The 23,437-nt window shown below is 39.6% G+C and overlaps 2 protein-coding genes and 1 pseudogene across 2 annotated transcripts; 2 read left to right on the top strand and 1 right to left on the bottom strand.

Moving 5' to 3' along the window:
- The first annotated feature begins 5,453 nt into the window (after nt 1-5,453).
- On the top strand, nt 5,454-7,303 carry LOC126693582 (uncharacterized). The gene is made up of 3 exons (XM_050389608.1): nt 5,454-5,702; nt 6,312-6,628; nt 6,709-7,303. Exons 1-3 carry the CDS (start codon nt 5,454-5,456, stop codon nt 7,301-7,303), a joined length of 1,161 nt encoding a protein of 386 aa, XP_050245565.1.
- A 12,647-nt stretch (nt 7,304-19,950) lies between these two features.
- On the bottom strand, nt 19,951-22,689 carry LOC126709955 (putative receptor protein kinase ZmPK1). Its single transcript, XM_050410339.1, has one exon. The coding sequence runs from the start codon at nt 22,524-22,526 to the stop codon at nt 20,211-20,213; it is 2,316 nt and encodes a 771-aa protein (XP_050266296.1). The 5' UTR covers nt 22,527-22,689; the 3' UTR covers nt 19,951-20,210.
- LOC126716262 (U4 spliceosomal RNA) lies at nt 22,660-22,744 on the top strand (annotated as a pseudogene).
- Nucleotides 22,745-23,437: the final 693 nt, after the last annotated feature.

Raw genomic sequence — 23,437 nt, 5'->3', positions numbered from 1 at the left:
TTGGTAATTTTTTAGGCTTTGGGGTTATTTTGCCCACTTTTTAGGTTTCAGAGGGATTTTGGTAATTTTTAGGTTTCGGGGGTATTTTGGTAATTTTTTGGGTTTAGGTGTATTTTGGTCATTTTTTGGGTTTTGGGGGTACTTTGGTAATTTTTAGGTTTTGGGGGGTATTTTGGTAATTTTGTAGGTTTTGGGGTTATTTTGGTAATTTTTTGGGTGTTGGGGGTATTTTGGTCATTTTCTGGGTTTCAGGGGTATTTTGGTCATTTTCTGGGTTTTGGGGGTATTTTGGTAATATTTAGGTTTTGGGGGGTATTTTGGTCATTTGGTAGGTTTTAGGGTTATTTTGCCCACTTTTTAGGTTTCAGAGGGATTTTGGTAATTTTTAGGTTTCGGAGGTATTTTGATCATTTTTTGGATTTCAGGGGTATTTTGGTCATTTTTAGGTTTTAGGGGTATTTTGGTAATTTTTTGGGTGTTGGGGGTATTTTGATAATTTTTTGGGTTTAGGGGTATTTTGGTCATTTTTTGGGTTTCGGGGGTATTTTGGTCATTTTGGGGTTATTTTGGTAATTTTTAGGTGTTGGGGGTATTTTGGTCATTTTTTGTGTTTTGAGGGTATTTTGGCAATTTTTAGGGTGTCGGGGGTATTTTGGTCATTTTTTGGGTTTCAGGGGTATTTTTGTCATTTTTAGGGTTTTGGTAATATTTAGGTTTTGGGGTTATTTTTTGTAATTTTTAGGTTTTGGGGGGGTATTTTGGTCATTTTGTCGGTTTTGGGGTTATTTTGGTAATTTTTAGGTTTTGAGGGTATTTGGTCATTTTTTTTGGTTTCGGGAGTATTTTGGTCATTTTGTAGGTTTTGGGGTTATTTTGGTAATTTTTAGGTTTTAAAGGTATTTTGGTCATTTTTTGGGTGTCGGGGGTATTTTGGTCATTTTTTGGGTTTCAAGAGTATTTTGGTAATTTTTTTTGGGTTTTTGGGGGTATTTTTGGTAATTTTTAGGTTTTGGGGGGTATTTTGGTCATTTTTTGGGTTTCGGGGGTATTTTGGTCATTTTGTAGGTTTTGGGGTTATTTTGGTAATTTTTAGGTTTTGGGGGTATTTTGGTCATTTTTTGTGTTTTGAGGGTATTTCGGTAATTTTTAGGTTTCGAATGTATTTTGGTCATTTTTCGGGGTTCGGGGGTATTTTGGTCATTTTTAGGTTTTGGGGTATTTTGGTAATTTTCAAGTTTTGGGGGGCATTTTGGTCATTTTTTGGGTTTCAGGGGTATTTTGGTCATTTTGTAGGTTTTTGGGGTTATTTTGGTAATTTTTAGGTTTTGATGGTATTTTGGTCATTTTTTTGGTTTAAAGGGTATTTTGGTCTTTTTTTTAGGTTTAAGGGGTATTTTGGTCCTTTTAAGGTTTAGGTGTTATTTTGGTCATTTTTAGGTTGAGGGGGTATTTTTGTAATTTTAGTTGTTTTGGGGCATTTTAGAGTTGGGTGATTTATAGAAATGATAGTTGGATTATAATTGGGTCTGATTAGGTACCCAATTAAAACCTAATAAACATTAATGGTAATTGGGTTTAATTGGGTTAATACCCATTTAACCCAATTAATAATTGGGTGGGTTTGGGTCTTATTTAAGTGGGTCGGTTTGGATGGACAAATGAGTTTGGATTGATTTTGCCACCCCTAGACATGGATGTTGAAGTTAAAAGCCTGATTTTGTGATTTAATTTTTTTCTAAAATTAAATTTGATGTCATGTCACTCAAATTTTGCCCCATCATATCCCTTGTTAAACACCTAGACACTAAGACTAATGGGTGTTCACAGAATGATTGATTGCACTAATTTTTTTAAAATTTGAGAAACTTACACTAAGCAAGTTTCAAATCATGATAGTGTAGGCCATAAAGTTATTATGACGTTTAAGCTTGAAGTATAAGTATGCGTCTCTTATCATTGGTGAGAATAATTTCAAATCAAGTTAATGAACACGAACTACATGTATAAAACAGCTTATTGGAACGCTTAAGTAAATTAAATTAGTGGATTACAAATACTAATTTAAATAAGCCTTGAATTAATCTACTTTGATTTTTTTTTTTTTTTTTTATAATGAATAAACCGAAAAAAATGACGTAATTTTGTTAAAATCTTAAACTTAAAGGACTAAAATGAAAAACAATCAGGATAAAAAAAAGTAATTTAGTCTTAATTCTCTCTATGTTTGGTGCCAATTAATTCATTTTCTGTCACATACATACATACATATTGTAGGGACTCAATTTGTAACGATCCCAAATTGGTATTGGGTTCGAACGTTAAAAGGCCAAACAATAAATTTGTAGAGCGTGGATATTAAAGAACTAGGTTAACTCCAAAAGAAAAATGATTTTTCTTTACGTTTATAGATGGATTAGCCCTAATATAACGATTAATTTCTATTTGAAACAAGTTCAGTTCTTTATTTCATATGGCTTTCTTCTCAGTACTCTCTGTTTTGAAGTTTTGATCCCCCTTCCTCAATGCCTTCTTTCATGTTATATACTGCCCTCTTGATATCATCTTCATCACACACGTGTAGGTTGGGTTCGGGGGATCTCTTTCTGTCCCATCTAACACCTTCTGGAACCTCCAACCAACAGCTGTAAGGATGCTTCATCACTGTTCAGGCATCACCTCCACATTAATGCGGCCAGAGAGTTGGTTGAGAGGCAATTAATGCGGAGGCAGCTGTTGTTATAGATATTTGTTTACCTTTTCTTTCTTACCCTTGGTCCCATATCCCACCTTTAGTGGTAATGTAGCTCTGAAGTGTGCTTGCAACAACCTGACATTCAGGTCATTCTCGGACACATATTGCCGAGAAGGATTTTGTTCTCGGACGAACACTGAACTTATCTCCCAGGGTATCTACTCTTCTTTTCATTTGGTTACCCTTATAATCTGATATGGGTCTCCTTAAACAGTTTTACGTCCTCGGCTGGGCCACAGGCCTAATTGACACGGTTTCAATAATTACTGTTTAACTGGCCCCCCCCCCCCCCCACACACACAGATATATATATATATATATATATATATACACACACAACTTTATAGTCTCCAAAATAATAAGAGAGATTATTTATTTAACTCCTAATCTTTGGAACCAATAATGCTAATAACAAATTTTAGGTTTTTTTTTTGGTTGCTTTTTTAAAGATATAAATAGTCCACGTAAGAGAACCAAGCGAATTTTATTTATGTAATTCTGTGTTCTGTATGTATAATTTGTTGGGATTGTTAGGTCTCTTTAGTTTGTTTGGTCTTTTATTTCGTCATCATTTAGGTGATGAAAGGAAACAATACTATCATATTATATTTTTTTGCCAATTTTTGTATTTACCTTTTATTTTATGATGATTTTGTCATTTTAGATGACTAAACACCAGTAATCTTTGTCTCTACTCTTGCACATTGCGCACTTACATCGCTAGTTTAAAGAAAAGATGCACGCTAATGAGAATATATATATATATATATATATATATATATTTTTTTTTTTAATTTAGAAAAAGCCAAATTCTTAATAGACTTCAAAGTGCAAGTTAAAGCCCAAGGGCCCGCTTGGATTGAGGGGGAAGGGAGGTGAAGTGGAAAGGAGTAGAATAAAGTTTGTTGAATATAGACTAATTTCGGCTAATTCTACTCTACTTCTCCTCTCTCCCCTCAAGCCAAACTGATCATAAATGCTATGGAGAGACTTCAATTTGTTGAATAACAGGATTCACAAATCACAACTATATATGCTTGCTTTATGAAGAAATTAAAGCTATTAGATATATCATGTTTGGCCGGCCAAGTGATTGGCACTCGCCATCGTTGAATCTTTTTCTTAGCATAAGATCATTTCAACTACTTGCTCATGGTATGTCTTGCATCTTTGAAAACTTATTGGTCAAGTATGATTATATATTATAGGTGGAAATACCATTTTTGTCTTTACATTTTGACCCTATTCCTATTTTGGTCTCTAATTTTTTATTTTACCATTTTTAGTCTCTAAATGAAAAAACCATTTCATTTTGATCTCTACTATTACTCACTTAGTAGAAATATCTTACGTAGCAAACGGAGTACACTGTTGGCACAATAAATGCTGACGTGTCCATTAAAATAATATTAAAAAATTTATTTGGCTTTTAAAAAATGCCACATTAGCAATTTAATTTTTAAAAAAGTCAAAAACAAAAAACTTCTAATTTCTTAGTTTTAATTTAAATTAAAAAAAAAAAACAATTTGTTTTTTCAATTGCAAAAACTAGGAAAAAATTGTTTGCATAAATTTTTCAATTTTTTTGAAACTTTCTTGGTAACCAAACATAACATTAGAACTCAAGCTCATATTAACTTCAGTCAAACTTTGAACAAAATAACAAATACCCACGAATGATTTACTCGAATAGAGTCAAGTTTAAGAAGCAATTCCATAGCTTTTTGAGAAAGAGCATCAAAATCGAAATGGGTCTCGCTGGAAATAGACCACTTGAGAGAGTTGAAAGTGGACTTGATGAGAGCGAGGCCTTTGAGGTTTCTAAGGGTTCTTGATCTACGAACAAGGAACACAGAAATGGGTTTGAATTATACACTTTAACAGATAGTCTATAGTATTAATTTGAAACACTCTTTGGTCTAATTCCAAAGGTGGAATCATCTATCAATCTTAGAAGGACGCCGCCCCAATCCTCTTGTACAAGCTTCTTAACCCAATTCGCTCCTTCAAATCGGAAGGAAGACAACAATGCTTTGTACTTTGAGTCACGATGAGGGAGGTTGATTTTTCTGGGTTCATGTTCATGGTTCACCAGATCTGGATTGTGCATGGAGGCTGAAAGGGCAAAATTTAGCACAATGGACTTTCACGACATTGGGCCTGACGGATCCGAGCCCATGGGCAGGCAACGGTAGAGCCCAGTGGCCTAGAGCAGTTCCATACTCTTGGCGCGCACGTGTGGTCTCCAAGGAAACCAGAAACCTAGCGCAAAGAGTATTCCGGAAGATACGCGCAATAATCCCCTCTACAAGGAAATGTCTTGTCCATCACGTTTGGGATTACTCAAGAGGATTCCTATAAGGAAAAGACTTCCATATCAAGGAGGAAAGGTGAACCTACTACTATAAAAGCCTCAATACGCTCACAAATTAAGGTACGCATAATTTACCCTCTCTAGCACTCTAGAGTTGAGAACAATTCTAACTTGACCGTTGGAGGGTATTTGGCCGAAACCACACCGGTGCCCTCGGCGAGATCACCTATTTCTTCTTACAGGTTGTTAGCTTGAGCGAGCGTGGATCGTGTAGCTCACTGGTGATTTTACGGCATCATCAGTTGGCGCCGTCTGTGGGAAACGCGAAGAATTTAAGCCAGATTATCGCCTCCCGGACATAAGAGTTGCATGGTACTCACTCGCTCGATGGCTACCACCAACAACGCTCAAGAAGACGAGCCATTGAGATCTATTGCGTTAGAAAGGCAAGTCCAGACTCTCATGACAGCAGTAGAACGACTCACAAAGCAGAACCATGATTTGGAGGAGCAGCTATGCCAAAGGGATGCAGGACCTAACCTTCAGGAGCAAAACCAAGAAGGAAACAGTGCCGAGCGAAGGGAGCAGGAGAAACCAGAGAGCAGCAACGCCCCAAGCCGACCGGAGCGGCAAAACGTGAGCCTTCCGTCTCTCATGGATTTCCCCCCCCCCTCGCCTATCATCGCAGAGATGCAGGCGATGAAGGAGCAGATGGAGGTCATGATGAACGCCCTCAAGGGGTGAGTATCTTCTGATCTCGACGATTCAGTGAACAGAACCGACTCACCATTCACCGCGCCCGTCAACTCATTCCCCCTGCCACCAAAGTTCTGGATGCCTCAGATCGAAAGTTACGACGGGGTCAAGGACCCCCTCAATCACCTAGAGACCTTCAAGACCCTGATGCACCTTCAAGGAGTACTAGACGAGATCATGTGTAGGGCGTTCCCGACCACGCTGAAGGGGCCTGCGAGGGTTTGGTTCAGTAGGTTGACACCAAACTCCATCAATACTTTCAAGGAGTTGAGCGCCCTGTTCACCTCACACTTCATAGGCGGACATCGATACAAAAGGACCACCGCGTGCTTAATGAGCATCAAGCAATGAGAAGACGAGACGCTGCGAGCCTACATAACTTGTTTCAACAAAGAAGCCCTTTCAATTGATGAAGCTGACGATAAGATACTCGTAGACGCGTTTACTAGCGGGTTACGGAAGGGTAAGTTCTTGTTTTCCTTGTACAAGAATGACCCAAAAACCATGACGGACGTTCTCTACAGGGCTACCAAGTACATGAATGCAGAAGATGCGCTGCTGGCCCGCGAGGAAAAGCCTAAGAAGAGGGAAAGGCAAGAGGACACGAGACAAGATAGGGGGCGAAAGGTCACTAGAATCGGGGATCAACGTGATGAAAAGCGCTCCAGACCCCCCACTGGAAGATTCACCAATTTCACCCCGTTAACCGCCCTGATCGACCAAGTATTGATGCAAATCAAAGATGAAGGAGCATTGACTTTCCCTGGAAAGTTGAAGGGAGACCCCAACAAAAGACTGAGAGACAAGTATTGTCGCTTTCACCGGGACCACGGGCACACACAACTAACTGCTATGACCTGAAGCAGCAGATTAAGGCCCTAATCAGGCAGGGGAAGCTACAGAGGTTTGTCAGCAGGGAAAGAACTGATACACTGGAGGAACAGGCCCCACGACGGGAGAACGAGCGCCCTAGACCACCCATAGGAGACATACGAATGATCGTAGGGGGCACAGCTGCAATCGGATCTTCCAAGAAAGCCCGCAAAACCTACCTTAGGACGGTCCATAGCGTCCAACTCATAGGATCCATACCAAAGATGCCGCGAATAGATAACCCCGTCAAAAACTTTTCAGAGGATGACGCTCGGAGACTTCACCATCCTCATGACGACACACTAGTAGTCAGCCTGCAGATTGGGGATTATAATATGCATTGGGTCCTTGTTGACAACGGCAGCTCAGCAGACATCCTGTATTATCTAGCACTCCAACAGATGAGGATTGACAAGGAACGATTTTCCCCAACAAACGCCCCACTCGTAGGATTTGGGGGTACAAAGGTGTTCCCTTTGGGCGCAATAACGCTAGCTGTGACGGCGGGTGACTATCCTCAGCAGATCACTAAGGAGATAACGTTTCTCGTAGTCGACTGCTCGTCCGCCTACAATGCCATCCTCGGGCGACCCACTCTCAATTCCTAGAAGGCGGTAACTTCAACATACCACCTAATGATCAAATTCCCGACGTAATATGGGGTAGGAGAACTGCGGGGAAATCAAGTAGCAGCACGAGAATGCTATATCGCCATGTTAGAGATGGAGGATCAGCAGCAGACGATGTGTATCGGGAAGCAGCGAGCATTAGCAAAGCCGATTGAAGAGCTAGAAGAAGTAAGACTTGACGACACACAGCCTGAACGAACAACACACAGCCAGTTGGCCAGTACGCCAGACAATCACGACTTTCCTAAGAAATAACCAAGACATCTTCGCCTGGAATCTTGAAGACATGCCGGGAATCGACCCCTCGGTCATGGTCCACAGGTTGAATGTGTGGCCCTCCTTCCCTCCAGTCCGGCAAAAGAAACGAGTCTTTGCCCAGGAGCGGGATAAGGCCATAGCCGAGGAAGTTCGGAAGTTACTGGAGGCGGGTTTCATCCGGGAAGTATACTATCCCGACTGGCTGACGAATGTCGTTATGGTTAAAAAGGCCAACATAAGTTGGAAGATGTGCGTAGACTTCACAGACCTCAGCAAGGCTTACCCCAAAGACAGCTACTTGCTCCCACGGATAGATACCCTCGTGGATTCGACTGCAAGACACCAGCTCCTAAGCTTCACGGACGCTTTCTTTGGCTACAACCAAATCAGGATGGACAAATCTGATCAGGAGAAGACCTCTTTTGTCACAAGCCAGGGATTATTTTGCTACAAGGTGATGCCTTTTGGATTCAAAAATGCTAGAGCAACATACCAAAGGCTAATGAACAAGATGTTTGCACATCAGATCGGCAGGAACGTTTAGGTTTATGTTGACGACATGTTGGTTAAAAGCATGCACGAAGAGGATCACCTAGACGACCTCAGAGAAACATTCGATACACTTCGATCGTTCAACATGAAGCTGAATCCGAACAAGTGTGCATTCGGAGTAACGGCGGGAAAATTCTTGGGTTACATGGTATCCCAAAGAGGAATAGAGGTCAACTCGGAGAAGGTGCAGGCCATAATGGAGTTGGAAGCACCAAGGACGGTCAAGGAGGTCCAAAATCTAAATGGAAAGATCGCAGCTCTAAACAGGTTTGTCTCAAGGGCGACGGACAGGTGTTTGCCATTCTTCTGCACTCTGAGAAAGTCATTTGAGTGGACGGATGAATGCCAAATGGCCTTCAACGACTTAAAGACGTATCTCTCGTCTACACCACTACTCAGTCCGTCCGTACAAGGCGAGGAACTCTACCTTTATTTGGCAGTCTCACATGCCGCAGTAAGCGCGGTCTTGGTGAGGGAAGAGGACGGGATACAGAAACCCGTCTACTTTACCAGCCGTGCACTTCATGGAGCAGAAGAGAGGTACCCTCAGATGGAGAAGTTGGCTTTCGCGTTAGTAATCGCTGCGCGGAGACTTAAGCCATACTTCCAGGTGCATACAATCATTGTCTTAACGAACAAGCCACTAAGAAAAGCCATGAATAACCCAGAAGCAGCAGGAATAATGGCCTTGTGGGCAATAGAGCTAAGCGAATTCGACATCCAGTACTGCCCGCGGACGGCCATAAAAGGGCAGGCAGTAGCTGACTTCATCGCTGAGTTCACACTCGGGGAGGACCAGTTGGTAGAAGAGAAGGAACAGTGGAGTATCTACACAGACGGATCCTCAAACAGACGAGCCGGAGGAGCCGGAATAGTGATCCAAACTCCGCTGGGGGACACGATACAATGCATGATCCGACTGGATTTCCCAACAACCAACAACGAGGCAGAGTATGAAGCCTTGATCGCAAGACTAGACCTTGCAAAAGCCGCGGGAGCAGAAAACATAATTGCCTACTACGATTCACAAATGGTAACGAGTCAGATCAATGGCGACTACGAATGCAAGAACGATAGAATGAAGAGGTATTTAGAAGAAGTGAAGTACCGAACCAACAGCCTCGAAGTCGAATTCATTCAGATCCCAAGAGAAGAGAACAAATGGGCTGACCACCTAGCAAAAGCCGCATCAGCCGAATTCATGCTGGTTCCCGAACAGGTATTATCATTCGTCCAAATATCCTCACTTATTGATGACGGAACAAATATGCAGGTAGTAAACTCTGAATAAAACTGGACCACGCCATTGATCTCCTACCTAAAGCCTGGGGTGTTACTAGAGAAAAAGGGCGTCGCAAGAAAGCTGAAGGTCCAGGCATCACGGTTCGTGCTGATAAAGGACGTCCTATATAAAAGGGGTTTCTCTCGACCGTACCTGAGGTGTTTGTGCCAAGAGGAATCAGATTACGTGATGAGAGAAGTACACGAGGGTATCTGCGGGAACCACTCGGGCGCACGATCACCGGTACACAAATTGATCCGAGCAGGATACTACTGGCCTACAATGATGAAGGATGCGCAAGCCTATGTCCAATCTTGCGACAAATGCCAAAGGTTCAGCAATCTCATCAGGCAGCCGTCCGAAGAACTAACACCTATGACGGCACCCTGGCCGTTCGCACAATGGGGACTTGATATCATGGGCCCATTCTCGACGGCTATCCGACAGCTGAAATTCTTGGTCGTCGGCATAGACTACTTCACTAAGTGGGTCGAGGCGGAAGCTTTAGCCACAATCACGGAGAAAAACATCCGGAGTTTTGTCTGGAGAAATATCGTATGCAGGTACGGGATACCCAGGGTACTGGTCTCTAACAACGATAAGCAATTTAACAACAGCGCATTCAGAGACTTCTGCTCAGAGCTAGGAATCAAGAATCACTACTCGTCACCTGCACACCCACAGGCGAACGGGTAAGTTGAGGTCACAAACCGGTCCCTACTCAAAATAATCAAGACCCGTCTTGAGGAGGCAAAGGGCATCTGGCTGGACGAACTACCAAGCGTCCTATGGGCATACAGAACCACAGCAAGAACTCCCACTGGAGAAACACCGTTTCGACTTGCATATGGAACCGAAGCTGTCATTCCCGCAGAAGTGGGTCTCACGAGCTACCGGGTGGAGAGCTACGACGAAGATAAGAACAAAGAGACTATGCGCCTCCAGCTCGATCTAGTGGATGAAGTCAGAGCGGCAGCAGAACAGAGGTTGGCGCGCTACCAGGATCTCATGGCGAAACACTACAACAACAAAGTGAGGCACAAGGACTTCCAGGTCGGGGACCTTGTACTACAGAAAGTAATGGGTGCCGCTAGAGATCCTTCACAAGGAAAACTCGGCCCCAACTGGGAAGGACCCTACAGGATCGCGTCATGGCAAAGGAAGGGCACCTACCACCTTGAGACGATGGATGGACAAAAGCTGTAGCACCCTTGGAACACAGAGCATCTTCGGAAATACTACCAGTAGAGAAAATATGGGGAACCGGCGATTTCCAAGTTTATTTTATTCTATTCTTTTAGCTACAATTTACTAGTTTTTCTTTCACTTTTGCTACAATCTTTTTGTGCCTTTTTAAGCCCAAGGGGGCAGGTACTTTTTCTACAAACGCATTTTCTTTAAAGAAGAATATTCAGACACAACTTTTATTTTCCACATGGATGTTTATTACGAATGGATATACTATACAGGCAACAAAGTCCACAAAGTAGACGGATCACTAAGATGATGAAAAAACTGTCCACAAGGAGGACGGATCACCAAGACAATGAACTAATTTAGAAGTCCACAAAGTGGACGGATCACCCAAAGGGTGAAATAACTGTCCACAAAGTGGACAGATCACCGAAATGGTGAAAAAACTGTCCACAAAGTGGACGGATCACCAAAACGGTGTAATAATTTACAAGTCCACAGAATGGACGGATCATCCAAAGGGTGAAATAACTGTCCACAAAGTGGATGGATCACCAGAACAGTGAACTAATTTACAAGTCCACAAAACGGACGGATCACCTAAAGGGTGAAATAGTCGCCCACAAAGTGGACGGATCACCAAGAAGGTGAAATAATTTAGACCACAAAATGGACAGACCACCAAAACGGTGAAACGACATAGTCCAAAATGTGGACGGGCCACCCAAAGGATGACATACTTGTCCTAAAGGAGGACGGATCACCCAAGGGTGAAGATTTTTAAGTCCAGAGAGTGGACGGATCAATCTATACTGAAATTCAATTACTCCACAAAGTGGACGGATTGAGCGTTGGCTATAAATACTCTCGGATAGACAAGTATTTTCTTAATCTCCCATTCATGAGGAGGACGGATATTTAAGAAATTTTCAAACAATTTTAGAAAGCATAAAAATAGAATAAAGCATTAATAACAGATAAAAAGCCCAGGGGGCAACTGTTTAATACAAAAATAAATGACGGATTGTTCTCAAAATAAAATACAAAAGAGATAGGTAATATCAATCTACTTTTTTGGGTCAGCATCTTGGACATCCTTCGAAGGGGCTGATTCTCCGTCACCCTGAACCGCATCATCACCAAAGAGGTTGTCTGTATTCTTTGAAGCGACGGGCAAAGCAGACGTCTGATCTTGATCGTTGACATTTATCATTAAGACGTCCAGTTCAGGGTAGGCTTTCTTAAGTTAACGGAGTGCATCATTGAAGCCTTGAAGGAACGATCCCCCCAGCTCTCTCAACAAAGTGTCGGAGTCTAGGTATTCACGGACCGCAACCTCCTTGGCTTGACAGAGCTTTTCCTTCAAGTCCTGGACTTCCAAGGCCTTCCCAGCTTCCTCCGTCCTCTGTTCAAGCTCTTTTCTCGCCTGCTCTGACAGGTCAAACTTCTTCTCCATTGTAGATTTCCACTTATGAAGTTGACCGAGTTCGTCCTCCGTCTGCTCTACCTTTGCCCGTACACGTTCTAGAGTTGCCTCACGGTTTAGGCACCGGTCCATTAGGCCCTTCATCATAACCAAGGATTGAAATAAACAAGTTAAAAAGGTGTTAAAAAGAAAGCTAAGAAAAGTTGACGGACTCAAACCGACGGATAAAGTTACCTGTGCAACGGCAAACAGACCCGTCTCCCCCATTGCCTCCGTCGAATGATTGCCCTGGTCCTCGTAATCCTCCGAGGAAATTATTGACGAAAGTCTCTCCAAGGCAAATTTGGAGTCGTCACGGAGAAGAGGAGGAGGCTTCTCCTGGCTGGTGGACGGGGCCTTCATTAAGCCCTTGCCAGACCCTTGTTTTGCTGGGGTGACGGTCTTCGCACCCTCAGCCATCATCCCTACGACGGGTTCCAAAGGGACCTTCTGCTGCTTATGTGGACGGTCAGACTTGGACGGCTGCTTCCTCTTCGCCGACGACACCGTCCCCTTAGGAACCACAACCTCGCCCGTCTCCTTTTGCTTGGCGGCCTGTGATTTTATCAGTGCCCTCCTCTTTGCGTCGTCCATTTCTGTAATACAGGACGGATGAAGTTATCTACATAAATTAAAACTATTTACACAAAGTAAAAGTTGACGGACTTACGTCTGTGAACTCTTTCGTCGTATCTGATGGCTTCACGGGTAGGTTCGGGACCATCACAATACCAATGGATTGTTCTCGGATTTACCAACTTTGCCCAAGTCCGTTCTTCCGGCTTCGTCTTCTGGAAAATTCTTTCTAGGAAGCCAAACTCTTTAACGCTGACTTGGGGGTGCCGTCTACTTGCAGATGAAATAGACGGTTAAAGAAAACGACTAAAGCTGACGAATGTAATATATCAAGCAAAATGTGACGGATTCATACGAGATGAATGTAAAACCCCCCAAGTTGTGTCGACGGGCATAAACTCCGTCTCCCCTGGACGGCTCATCCATCCGTCACCCTCTAGGAAGAAATAGCGACTCTTCCAGTCTCTATTTGAGTCAGGTGTTTCAAAAATGACCTTCAGCAATGGGCTCCTACTGGCAAAACTATAAATTCCCCTTGACCTGTCAATCTCGTCTGGACGGTAGCAATGAAGGAATTCATGCATCGTCAGCCTCCGTGCACCGTCAGTCATTGCACCGTAGAGTATCTCCATGGCAATGAAGACCCTCCAGGCATTTGGGGATATCTGGTTGACAGACAGACCTAGATATTTTAAAAGCTCTCTATGCAGTGTACTTAGCGGAAATCTAAGTCCCGCCTTTAGCATCTGTTCATACACTCTGACACCTTCCACCCCGTCGTAATAGCATTTCTCTGATACGTAGGGCAGACGGATTTGAATGTAGTCAGGAATTTGAAAGTTGACCCTAAATGTGTTGAAGTGTTTCTCCTTAATGACGGAAGTGAATTTGTGCACCGTCCACCCTGGTAGCATAATGAACTCCCTAAGTCCATCAGCACAAACGATGGGTCCCGACGGTAGATCCTCGCCATCATCAGACGATTCTTCTACTTCGACCATCTCCATATCCTCATTTATTGAGGACGAGGAAGAGGCAGACGGACTCCTCTTTTCTCCAGGACTTTCTTGGTCTTTATGACCGGACGGGTATACTTCCTCGTATTCCGTCCCGTCACGAACCATTGACTGATTACTTGACGCACTAGACATTTCCTACAATGACGGCAAAACCTAAGACCGACGGATCTAAGAGTATTGACGGTTGTATAGATCTAGCTAAATATAACTGCCAAATACAAAAACTTGCACATAAGAATAGCAATACTCACCGTTCTTTGAAGTAACTGGAAGTCAACGGTTGTATGATCGACGGATTTGTATGGGCAATGGACTGTTCTAACAAAGATGACTGTTGCGCTCTGACAATGTGTTTTGGCTGTGAAATGAAGAAATGAGGATTGAGAAGTGTTATATATATACCTGGAGTGCACGGAAGACGAAGCGACGCTTCGATCCGATAGAAAATCCAATCAAAATGCGACACGTGGCATGCTCATAAATGCTTGACAATCTGCCATTAAAATAGTCGCAATCTGTCTTCTCCTAGAGAACCGTCAACTTCAGTAATCATATGCCACCGTCCTAAATTTTCTTTGACCGTGAAATCCAAACAATATCAAACCGTCACCATAAGGGTCCGTCCATATAAGAAGTGACAGACCCATAGGGTGAAGGGGGCAGCTGAAGGGGCAAAATTTAGCGCAATGGACTTTCACGACATTGGGCCTGACGGATTCGAGCCCATGGGCCGGCAATGGTAGAGCCCAGTGGCCTAGAGCAGTTCCATACTCTTGGCGCGCACGTGTGGTCTCCAAGGAAACCAGAAACCTAGCGCAAAGAGCATTCCGGAAGATACGCGCGTTAATCCCCTCTACAAGGAAATGTCTTGTCCATCACTTTTGGGATTACTCAAGAGGATTCCTATAAGGAAAAGACTTCCGTATCAAGGAGGAAATGTGAACCTACTACTATAAAAGCCTCAATACCCTCACAAATCAAGGTACGCATAATTTACCCTCTCTAGCACTCTAGAGTTGAGAACAATTCTAACTTGATCGTCGGAGGGTATTTGGCCAACAACACACCAGTGCCCTCGACGAGATCACCTATTTCTTCTTGCAGGTTGTTAGCTTGAGCGAGCGTGAATCGTGTAGCTCACTGGTGATTTTACGGCATCATCAGAGACCAAAAATCTGGGTTTGACTTTTGTGTTTTTGGGTTCGGTTTCAAAGCATAAGAAAATCTCGTTGAATGTCTCTGTGTAACTGTGGAATGTCTTTGTGTTTTGTAACTTTTTTAAGCAAGTCTACTTATTTTGTAATTTTGAGTGATTTTATGGGTTTAGTTGCTAAGAAAATGCAAAAAAAGAAAAGAAAATCTAGAATATTTTATTTTCTGGGAAAGGTTAGTTGGGGAAGAAAATGAAGAACACATGTTTTGAGTTCTTCATGTTCTTCCAAAAAAAAAAAAAAAAAAAAAAAACAGAAAAAAAAATTTAACTATTTTTTTTTTTTAATAAGAAGGTTATAATTTTTTTTTTAAAAATTTTTATCTAATGTGGCTTTTAAAAAAATAAATAAATTGCTGATGTGGCATTTTGTTAAAGCTAAATAAATTTTTTTAATATTATTTTAAGAGAGATGCTACGTCTACTACATTTTTACAATATTTTCACAACAAATTATAGGTGGTTAATTGTTATTGGTTCAAATTTGAACCTAACATTAAGATTATTTTTTTTTGCCCCAACAATAACAACCAATAATAACCTGCCACTTAGGATTTGTTGTAAAAATGTTGTGAAAATATTGCAGATATATCATTTCTCTTATTTGAATAGACACATCAAAATTCATTGTGTCAACAATGCATCCGGTTTGCCACGTAGGATATTTCTGTAAGTGAGTAACTGTAAGGACCAAAATGGAAAGTTTTTTTTTTTTTTTTTTTTTTTTTTTTTTCATTTAGGGACTAAAAGCAGTAAAATAAAAAAGTAGGGACCAAGACAGGAATAAGGTCAAAATGTAAGGATGAAAACAGTATTTTGGCCTATATTATAAGGATTTACACAGGAAAAAAAGATGAAAAGAAACAAGAAAAAGAGAGTATAAGATTATGCAAAGTATTTAGGAAAATATTTTACCTTAGAACAAATGAAATCTATTTAAAAAAGAAGCACCTAAATTTATCATTCAACGCCAAACTCATGCAAAATTTGAAGATAGGATGCACTCTAGTGAAAAACAGGAGGGGTACGTTCAAGTTCTTAATTCACTTCAAAGTGCGTGCAAGCTAAATGCCATTGATCCCAATGCATTCAATTTTCACATCACATGGCAGTTGTTTTTGCTTTTGTTTGAGAGTACCTTCTGGGATCGAAACACTCAAATTTGTTGGATAATATTTAATAGATTCAAAATTATGCTTGCGTTAAGAAAAAAAAAAGTACATATGTAACCACTAGGCATACCATATTTAACAGCATAACACCATACATTTTACAAACACTTAAGAATTATTTTTTTGGGGCGTAAATGCTGAAGAATTGAGAGAATATTCTAGAGAATACTTAATATATTGCATAAAATGACTGAATGAATTACATAATAAGAGTCTGTTTTGATTATATACATATAGGTGAGAGAGAGAAAGATAAGAGGGAGAGAGAGAGATAGTGGCTTAACAAAATAGAATAAGTTATAACTGATTTTAACAGCTAAACACATGTGCCTAACAGTAAATTACATGCTAACTAACTGCCTTTAAGTGATACGGTGCGTTTTGTGGCTGATTTCTTGGCTTTGAGGACTGGACTCAAAACGGCACCGTTGCAAGCTATCTTCCTTCATCGGTGATCAGTGGCAGCTACATCACCTGGCTGCGTCTCCTGCTGCTCTACAAATGCATCTCAACAACTTGGCTCATAGTAGGTCTTGCATCTTTGTCTTCTTCTACACTTTGTAGAGCAAACTCAACCAAAGTTTCCATCATGCCTATGTCATATTTTCCTTCCACGTCACCAATCTTTTGTGCTTTGTCTCTCCCCCATCATTCATAGCATGAACACTCCTTGATGCGCTCTTTTCGATCATAATTTCCGACTAAAAAATTCCATAACTATAAACATCTACTTTGGAGGTAATTGGTAGATTGAAAACTCACTTTGGAGCTAGATAACCTCAGGCTTCTCTTATCCTTAAGAAGCTTGAATTCTCAAAAATACTTATGTTTTATAATTTTGACAGGCCAAAATCTGCCATCTTTGGTCAATAATTAGAATCTAGAAGTATGTTTTGAGATTTTACATTATAATGTAAATTCCAATCTAGATAGTCCTCATGTACATTAGCTAGGCCTTTTGCTATACCTACAGGTACAACAATTTTGAACTTTTTTTTAATGTTGCGGAAGCGTAAAGAAAGCACATAGAATACTTTCTTGACAGAAAAGAAAATAAACTATTAGCTTCAGTAATAAATCTCGAATCCACAAGGGGTTTACTTGAATCCACAAGGAGATAAACTAGAATCCACTAGAGAAATAACTTGACAAAAGTCTGTATTTTTATTGATAATAATTTGATTTGTCTTTGATGGCTACAAAACATATAAATATTGAGAAAGTAAAACCCTAGGACGATTAAAAAACGTTTGAAACCCTAATTAGCACTAATTATGAGACTAGGTGACAAAATACTAAAATTTACTAAAAATAGTAAAATTGAATTAAATGCAAAATCATAAACTATTAACCTTAAGGTTCGTCTCAAAATAGACGGAACCTTATTTTGACTTTTAAAATAAAAGTTATTAAGGAAAAAATATATTACTATAAATAGCAAAAACATTATCGCTCCGATAACTTCTAATAGCACCCCCTTGATCTTGCGTTGTGATTTCCGGCACCTCTGCTGCTCCAAGAAGGCATGCACTATTTGTTTACATCATTTTCCCAGTCAAGTGAATTACCATAAAGGTTATCTGCTAAAGAACCATGCTACATGTACTCGTACACCAAAAGTTTGTGCTTTCCCTCTATGCAATACTCTCACATCTCTATCATGTTCATGTGGTTAATTTGTCCAATAATGCTTACATCTGCTAGAAATTCACATTCTCCTTGATTGGCTTCATTGAGACGCTTGATTGCCACAACTCGCTTATTAGACAACACACCTTTGTATACAATGCCCCCACACTTCTTCCAATCTCTTCAATAAAACCTTTTGTAGCATTTTTATTTATTTATTTATTTTTATCCCTGATTTGGTAAATTTCTAATTCCGTTGGTAGCAAGAACTTAGCCATGATTGTCAACAATCTGAATTTTTCTGGATTCTGATTTCAAGTCCAGCTAGTCCTCAAATATATAATGATCTCAATTTACCACGTCGAAGTTTAGGGCCTATTTGGTAGAGGTGTTTAAGTATTGTTCTTAAAAATGATGTGAAAACTTTGGTTTAAAAAGTGTTGTGAAAACATGTATTTAAAGTACTCATAATGCGTGGGCTTCAGTTAACTTAACTGGTAAAATCTCTAATGGTTAAATAAGAGATCTGGGGTTCAATCCCCATCTACACCAAAAACCAATTGGTATCTTGGTTTGATGATAAATAGCTATCATTTGAGCAAATGCCATATATTGAAACTCTCTAAAAAAATATACTCATAATGCAAAAAATGTGTTTGACACTATATTTCTAATAACATTTTTTCAAAAGTGAAAAACGTAATTGTGTATTTGATATGTGTGTGTGTGTTTTCTTTTTAAAGTGATGATATGTAGTCAAATTAGTGGTACCTACGGTTTCTAAAATATTTATAAAAGTGTCATTGAGCAACGTTGTTTGAAAATTGAAAACTGGTAAAAAAAGTTTTCTAAATTCAGTGTTTAAACACCCTAAAATGAGCAATATAACTCAAACACTCCTAAAAAAAAACACTCTTACCAAACATGTTATTTTTTAGAACATTGAAAATTGTTATTTGGAATATTCACATATCAAACAGGCCCTAAGCTTTTATAATTTAACAGAAGTTCCAGAGTTTAGACTCTAGACTGGAATAATCTTTTTAATGGACTGGGCTGCTTGAACAAATCGTTAATCTGGCTAGACATGGTTATGAAAATCTAAAGGTAAAGCCTGCTTCCTCTGGGCTTGCAAAGGAAAGAGATAACTTCAAAATCTTGTACAGGCCTGGGCTGCCTAGACTATTCATGTTGTAACAACTCTACTGCTTATATGGTCACTCCAGCGAGTTCAGATGATGAGAAACCTCCCTTCCGCACCTTGATGGACAAAAGGAACATTTTGGAGAACGGATTCAAATTTAATGGACCAATATAAAAAATCTCAAACATAGGTTGTGTTTGGATAACTTAGTTTTTGCTAACTTATTTTATTATTTAGTTTATTTTTTGCTATTATTCATTGGATTCACTGTATTTTTTGGTACAATTTATGGGTTTCACTTTTAGCAAAATAAGTGAATCACAAATAGACTCTTAATGAATCAAGATGAAAAAAATCCTTAACAGTGTCATTTAGCGTAAAGAGTAAAAACTCTCTTATTTATGTTTGGTGGTAACAATAATTTATTTTCTATCACATACGTACAAACTTTAAAACATTATTTCATATTAAAGTTACAAACTTACAAATTAAGTAATATTATTTAGGCTTAAATATATTGTTGGTCTTCAAAGTTTAGTATATTAGTGAATCTAGTCCCTAAAGTTTGTTAGTACACATTGCTGTCTGGCCCAATGGGTTTAGGCTCAACGTCTTATCACTTGTACCATACATTACCTGCCCTATACTCCTTTTACTTGCACTACACACATATATGTTTATATAAAAATGTAGTCTCCTATACAATTCTTAACAAAAATATGTTAACAAATTACTCTCTCTCTCTCTCTCTCTCTCTCTCTCTCTCTCTCTCTTATATTAACAAAGTTTAAAATGACCGCATTTAATCCTTTATACAATATGGTCAAATTAGAAGTTGACACATTATCATTCCCACAAAGACAACAAGCAATCACTTAGAGTTTGTTGGGGACCAAGATTGATCACTTTAAATTTTTTTATGGACTAAAATCGACAATTTGAAGTTTGTTAAGGATTAAAAGTAATCACTTTAGATTTCAAGGACTAAAACTGCCAATATGTACAACTTTAGAGATCAAAAATATATTTTACCCAAAATTTTTATCATATTATTGAAATTTTAAACTATGGAAAAGGATGCAAAAGAATATTATCTAACAAATTAACTAGGAACTTTATTTTTATTTATTTTTTTGAGAATTAAGTCAAAGATTTTATTGAATCATGTTGTTGCAAGGAAGATGCAAGCTAACGAAAAAGTTAAACAAATTAGGAAAAACACACACATACACTTATTTCACATCAAATGCATGTTGAATGCTAGCCCAATGTATAGGAATATAGAAGAGACTCCAATTTATTGGGTAGCAACTTCACAACTATGCTTGCTTTATGAATGAAATTCGGTAGTCACTAGACATATCATATTAAGTAGGACATGTGACTCAATCTTTTTCTTGGCGTATGAGCATTTCAACTACTTGGCTCATGGTAGGTCTTGCATCTTTGTCTTCTTCTACGCATTGTAGAGAAACCTGAACCAAAGCTTTCATCTTGACCATGTCATATTTACCTTCTAACATTGGATCAATGATCTCTTCAAGCGAGGAGGTATTTGAAGCCGCTTTCTTCATTTTTTCCCTCACCCATGTAACCAACATTTTGTGCTCAGCTTCCCCACCATCATTTATAGCATGGACATTCCTTGATGGACCCTTTCCGGTCACCATTTCCAACACCACAATCCCATAACTATAAACATCCACTTTGGAGGTGATGGGCATATTGAAAACCCATTCTGGAGCCATGTAACCTCGGGTTCCTCTCATCCTTGAGAAGCTTGAATTCTTAAGGACGCATCTATTTTGTAACTTTGACAAGCCAAAATCTGCCACTTTTGGTTGATAAGTCGAGTCTAAAAGTATATTTTGAGGCTTTACATCACAATGTAAAATCCAGTCTAAACAATCCTCATGCAAATAAGCTAGACCTTTCGCAGTGCCTATGGCTATTTTGAACCTTTTCTCCCAATCAAGTGCCTTGGTTGAGAGGTTATTTGCTAAAGAACCATGCTCCATGTACTCATACACCAAAAGCCTGTGTTTTCCCTCTACGCAATACCCCCACATCTCTATTAAGTTCATGTGATTAATCCTTCCAACGATGCTTACTTCTGATAGAAATTCACTTTCTCCTTGGTTGACTTCATTTAGACGCTTGATTGCTGCAACTCGCTTATCAAACAACACACCTTTGTATACAATTCCCCCCGCACCTCTTCCAATCTCCTCAGTAAAACTCTTTGTGGCCTTCTTTAGTTCAGTATATGTAAATTTTCTAAATCCAATGGCAGCATGATCATGTCCTTGCTTGTCAACACCTAAACTTTTCTGGGTTTTGATGTAGAGACACCACACCACAAAGAAAGAGATGATTTCAAGTGCACCCACTCCACTAGCAAACCAGAGCATAAATTTCACTGTCCTGTTTTTACCGTTTTGTAGTGTACTATCACTTGAGCAAATTAAACTGAATTCTTGTAGAGGATTGTCGCCGGGCAAGATTTTGCTTTTTGGAAGTTTCAAATAGATATCTCCCCATAAATCTGGCGAACGATATCCATTCAGCAATCGTGTCTTCAGATAACAAGTGTTATTGTTGTATTGGAACGCTTTGCAATCACATGCTGCCAAACATTGATCCCAACATTCATCTAAGGTGTAATTAGGGAAGATTGCAAAATCATACCCGTAAAAGTCAACATAGGATAATAGCACAAAGTCCAATTCACTTTCATCGCAAGAAAGATCAACTTCGGGTTCACAGCCATCAGCCCAATCGCTACGATTTTTCATCTTGTATCCTGGTGCGCAAGAACATTTCCTGCCGGAACCAATAACATAACTGCACAAACTGTTGGCCCCACAAGCACCAGGAATCTTGCAAGGTCTCTGAGTGCCTTGCCATGAAACAACCCAAGTCTTCCCCTCCTCTTCCCAACTGTACAATCGAATATTACCATCGTAATCAAGTGTCAATCTTCTATGAAGCACTGCTCCATAGTCGGCTGAGATAATAGTTAAATGATCGTATGAACTAAAATTCCCTAAGGAATTAAAGACAAGTGTGCCACTATTGTAATACCCAAGCAATGAATAATGATAATAATAATAAGTACGGGAAACATTAGGACCATTATAAACGCTTTGAAGATAGCTATTGTTGTAGAAGGAAAGCTCATAGAAACCAGAGGAAATGTTGGTCTGGCTTCTTGAGGAGACAAGCTTTGTTTTTCTAGTGAATAGTTGTTCAGGAAGAAGGGTATCTGTAGGGAAGTCAAAGCTTTGCCACAAAACATGTTCCTTGTTACGTAGAACAAGATTACCGGTGTTGTTGAGAAATAATTGGACTGAGGAGAGTGAGACAGTGTTTGTGGCCCAAACGTTGACATTTAACTTAGTGGCATCAGTTAGGATGAGATTGCCAGTATTGAGGAGGGAGAGCTTTGAGCGCTTTCCATTTACTGGCTGGTCACGGTTTGCCATCCAAACTACGGTGCGTGAGTTGCTAAACCATATGGCAAAGCAATAGGCATTATCACCCACGGAATAAAAGCCAGCAGAGAAGTCGCCATTTGGCGATGTTAGAATATCTGGTTTCTCTACTGATAAGGATGTGCCTTTACTGATGATAACTGCTGAAGATGAAAGTGGGAAAGAAAATGCCAAAGAGAATAGAAGGAACAAGACTGGCGAACCCATGATTGAAAGCTCAAAACTAGTGATGGACTTGGGCAAGGCAAGACCACAGTTATTTTATGGCATTTAAAGATGACGTAGACAATTCATACTGAGAAATTTTGTGAAATTTTTTTTATACAGAGTGTAGACTGGAATCTTTGCGGCTTGGAGCAATGACGCAGCTAGTGAGGTTCTAACCGAAGCGCGTCTATTGCTGGTTGGAAAAAAAAAAAAAAAGAAAAAAAGAAAAAAAAGAAATAAAAGAGTGTAGACTGTAGACTGGAGCACAATGGTCAAAGTTCGTAGGGGCAACTTTTTTGCGCTATAAAAGAAAAAGAAAAAGAAACAACTTTTTTTTTTTTTTAATATGAAAACGACAGAAAGAAATACCTTTATTCCTTTATTTTTTTGATAATCACCTTTATTACTTTTTTGCCGACGGATGTTTCAGCTTTGAATCTAAAATTCATAGAGACATATAAGGCGCTTTAAACATATATAGGAGCATTCATATTTACATATACAAAATTTACTTACTATGTTAGTATATAAGAAGTTTTTTTTTTTAGTTAATCACTTTTTAAAAACATGCATATTTGATTTTACTTTTTTAAACTCTATTTTTAGTTAATCACTTTTAAAAACAAGCATATTCGATTTTCTATTATAAATTCTATTTCATTATGGATTGAACAATGTTCTTTTATAGTATTTAACATCGTGCTCCCCTAAGCCGATTTTTAGAGCGGTGGTTGGGACTCAAATTGTAATCTCTCCCAACAATCCCTCCTCCCCTCATAATGATGCTTTCACAACATGAACTAATGACTTTGACTCTGATATTATTTGTTAAGTTGTGAGATATGCCACTTTATTCCAAATAATTGGTGATGTGGAAGACACATTCAAGTTTTTTTTTATGACATTCAACA

This window comes from Quercus robur, chromosome 2 (genome assembly GCF_932294415.1).
Source record: "Quercus robur chromosome 2, dhQueRobu3.1, whole genome shotgun sequence".
Classification (NCBI taxonomy): domain Eukaryota; kingdom Viridiplantae; phylum Streptophyta; class Magnoliopsida; order Fagales; family Fagaceae; genus Quercus; species Quercus robur.
The sequence above is the reverse complement of the archived record's forward strand: the minus strand, read 5'-3'. Positions and strand labels throughout refer to the sequence as shown.

Excerpts from the sequence above, each read along its gene's own strand:
- LOC126693582 (XM_050389608.1), top strand. The coding sequence starts at position 5,454 with ATGGCTACCACCAACAACGCTCAAGAAGACGAGCCATTGAGATCTATT. Across the intron at positions 5,703-6,311 it reads GCCGACCGGAGCGGCAAAAC|AATGACCCAAAAACCATGAC; the intron begins GTGAGCCTTCCG and ends TCCTTGTACAAG. Across the intron at positions 6,629-6,708 it reads AACAAAAGACTGAGAGACAA|GCAGGGGAAGCTACAGAGGT; the intron begins GTATTGTCGCTT and ends GGCCCTAATCAG.
- LOC126709955 (XM_050410339.1), bottom strand. The coding sequence starts at position 22,526 with ATGGGTTCGCCAGTCTTGTTCCTTCTATTCTCTTTGGCATTTTCTTTC.